The sequence below is a fragment of the Mytilus galloprovincialis genome, chromosome 13 (genome assembly GCF_965363235.1).
Source record: "Mytilus galloprovincialis chromosome 13, xbMytGall1.hap1.1, whole genome shotgun sequence".
NCBI classification, from domain to species: Eukaryota; Metazoa; Mollusca; class Bivalvia; order Mytilida; family Mytilidae; genus Mytilus; species Mytilus galloprovincialis.
The window spans coordinates 65,605,957-65,609,495 of NC_134850.1; the positions used below are offsets into that span (position 1 = coordinate 65,605,957).

General features: G+C 30.4%; 1 protein-coding gene across 1 annotated transcript; it reads left to right on the forward strand.

Annotated features, from left to right (window-relative positions):
• Positions 1–1,912: 1,912 nt before the first annotated feature.
• LOC143056068 (alpha-D-galactose-binding lectin-like) lies at positions 1,913–3,328 on the forward strand. The gene is given in 2 exon segments (XM_076229146.1): positions 1,913–2,000; positions 2,704–3,328. Coding segments are annotated over 2 exon segments (564 nt in total). The 5' UTR covers positions 1,913–1,930; the 3' UTR covers positions 3,198–3,328.
• The last annotated feature ends 211 nt before the right edge of the window (positions 3,329–3,539 follow it).

A 3,539-nucleotide genomic window follows, 5' to 3' on the forward strand; every position in this document is an offset into this window, starting at 1 on the left:
TTGAACTACGGAATACTACTGTTGCTTTTATTGGAATGATTTGTAACATGATCTATGGTAGGCTTAGTGTTGTTCCGTCGACTTTAGTTATTGTGTAGTGCTTTGCTAGATGTTGTTTGTTTCACATCTTGAGCTCATAATGGTATTTTAAGTACATAACAAATCATAAGTCGATTTGCCAATGTATTGGTTGAATTTTTTGTCGGTCTAGTGTACTTTTCTTGTTTTAAAGAACTGAATTATAGAATTAACAATATTTTCTTCGATACAGTTGATAAAAAAAATAAGACCTCATTGAATCATTCAGACGGCAGTTATATTAAAAATATTTCAAGGTCTTTTCATGCAGTTATAAATATGCAATGACATAATTATATATAAGATTTTTAAGTATGCACTCGAATATAGCTTGATTTTTTTTATTATGCAAGTCATCAGTGTCTAGTGGTAATTAGAGCAACCGAATTTAAATATGATGAGTGAATTTTTAGCTGTGATTTATGACAAATATATAATGTATGAAAACAAAAACCAAAGTCCACAATCAGTTATACATCAAGGACACTCTTAAAATATGTATCCATTAAGTGAAATGTTACTATATTTTTTTCGTCATATGAGTCTGAATCATGAAATGCTATGTGCACTTTTCATCTACATAAAAATAATTAGAAATCAACACAATCATTTATGTTATGAAACTGAAACGCAACGACAACCTGAATTAATCTTTACAATCATTGAAAATGAAAAGAAAACTGTTACCAAATCAGTAGGTGTAACTACAGCGTCTATGGTATTTATTGTTTTTTGTCCATAGATTTATGAGTTTTGAACAGCGGTATACTCCTGTTGCCTTTATTTATTGTTGTATGTTTGTTGTAATGCTACTTTTGTATAAGTACTATTTCTGTACATAACTTCTGTAGTACTGGAAATTTACTTTTATTATTTATTGCCTTTCTTTTCTATAAAATGATTGTAACATTTGGGTACCTGTATTTTACAGCACCTGATTTGTACTTAAAATATTGGTACAGAAATAATACCAATATTTATCACAATATTCTATATTTAACATCAGAACTTTAAGAGATTTGAAATAGACAAACTTTCAAAATGCTTAAAATGTATAACGTCGTAACAAAAATATGTAGTACTTAAATTTTAAGTACAAACCAGGTGCTGTAAAATACAGGTACCTAAATATTACATTAATTTAAAGTAGAAAATAGTACTGAATATTAAAAGTAGATTTCCAGTACAACAGATTGTTGGTACAGAAAAAGTATCTATGCAAAAAGTAGCTGTGTAATACAGTTAAAGGGCATTGGAATCAACAAAATGCATGCAGCCATTGCCATCCATGCCTTGGAATAGAAAAATAATGAGTAAATGAACAATAAATCATTAACTTAATAAAGTCTTTTGTTGTTTGCCTGATAGTTCACGAGGTTACCAACAGTTTGAAAGCCAGTGATTCTGTACTTATAAGGATTGAATGATATATTGTGTTAAAAAATCTTAATAGATGCACATTATTTTAGTGTAGTTATACTTGACGGGATCCGTTTCATATTGAACGAAGTGTAGCTCTTCCTACGGAAGTGATTTGTGTTAATACAAGGTTCAGAAATGAAAAAAAAATGTGAAACAATTCAAACGTGTTAAAAAAAAACTTTAAAAATTAATAAATCAGTCAAGTACTGAATATATTTTACACTATTTTAAACTTATAATATTGAGTGTAAAAAGTTCCCACATATTTACGGAAACACTTTAATGGTATAGAGGTGTCCAACCGCAGACAGATTGACAAGTTATATTGCAAAAAGTATTGCACTATTTCTTCTCATTGGCTAGACATATTCAATAACAGACGATTTGGAATACTAGTTTGAGCTTGAATTAATCCGCTTGTGCACTATAAATGACTTTTGCTAAACAAAGTTGCTTTACTAGCATTATATTATTATCCATAAGGACATCGTATTTCAAAAGTAAGTTTTTACAATATACACCAGTACTTTCAGTTTAATTTTCGCAACGCTTTTATTATCATGTTGCTTTCTGCCGCTTTGTTGCTTTGTTGGTGTATTGGAAAGATCAGACAAGATATATGTGTATAATTTAATATTTGAAAGAAGAGTGAACTTGGTTTTTGTTTTGTTAGGAAAATTATCTGCTGAAAGGATTAGTCTCTTTCAATTATATTTCTTAGGCAGATGAGTTTTTTATTATTTTTTTTATTTTGAACAATGATGTCCTCTTTTTGTTGTTGGAAAATACTTGATAGTTTTAAAATCTTGCAAAATTACAAATTCGAATCATTTCAGTGTTAAGAATTAAGCTTTATATTTACAGTTTGAACTTTTATTTACAACCTGGAAGAGTACATACGAGGAGATGATACTGTTAATTTAAGATGGACAACTTTTTAAAATGTATGTTTAAATCATGGACATTTGCCGTACAGTATCATTTACTTTGGAATATTGGGTTTTTCTGTCTTTTACGTATACCTGACATGTAATTTTTTTATATCTGATGTGACTGCACTGGTCGTGTTTTCGGCTGTAATGCTATCGAGTTATTTCTCACTTTAAAAATTGAAATTTAAAACTTATAAAAATAAGCACGGAGACAAATAAAGATTGAAAAAAACCATATGCAGCAATTAGTTTAACTTATTTTTCTTTTCAGTCGGACACAAAATATCTTAACTTGGAAACCGTATAGAGAAAATGACTACGTTTCTTATCAAACACAAGGCCAGTGGAAAGTTTCTACATCCAAAGGGTGGCAGTAGCAATCCTGCTAACGATACTAACTTGGTTCTGCACAGCGATATCCACGAAAGAATGTACTTCCAGTTCGATGTTGTTGATGAACGATGGGGATATATTAAACATGCTGCAAGTGGGAAAATTGTCCATCCCCTCGGCGGAAAAGCTGACCCACCAAATGAAACCAAGTTGGTTCTGCACCAAGACCGTCATGATCGGGCACTATTCGCCATGGATTTTTTCAACGACAATATTATACACAAGGCGGGAAAATACGTCCATCCGAAGGGCGGATCCACGAATCCATCAAACGAAACATTAACAGTAATGCATGGAGATAAACACAAAGCTATGGAATTCATTTTTGTTTCCCCAAAAAATAAAGACAAACGCGTTTTAGTCTATGCCTAAAATTTATCATTTAAATTGACAAAACAAATGTACATTTAGCTCGCTTAATCGTTAGCTTTTTTGTAATGAATTAGAAGGTTTTGACATATCTTACTAAGGAGTTTGTTACAAATAAACAATATGGACCTGTTTTTATTCTTTATATATAATAAATAATGCATAGTTTATAACAATAACAATCTTATCTTTTTAAATCTATGCAGTTCGTCTTACCAATAACAGTTTATTCTTACCATACGTTATAAACGCACATATCGTTTCTATTTAGCACGGGGAATATCGTTTATATAAGTAGAAGAAAGAAAGCAACATGAATAATATGAAAGTAAGAAGATATGGTAT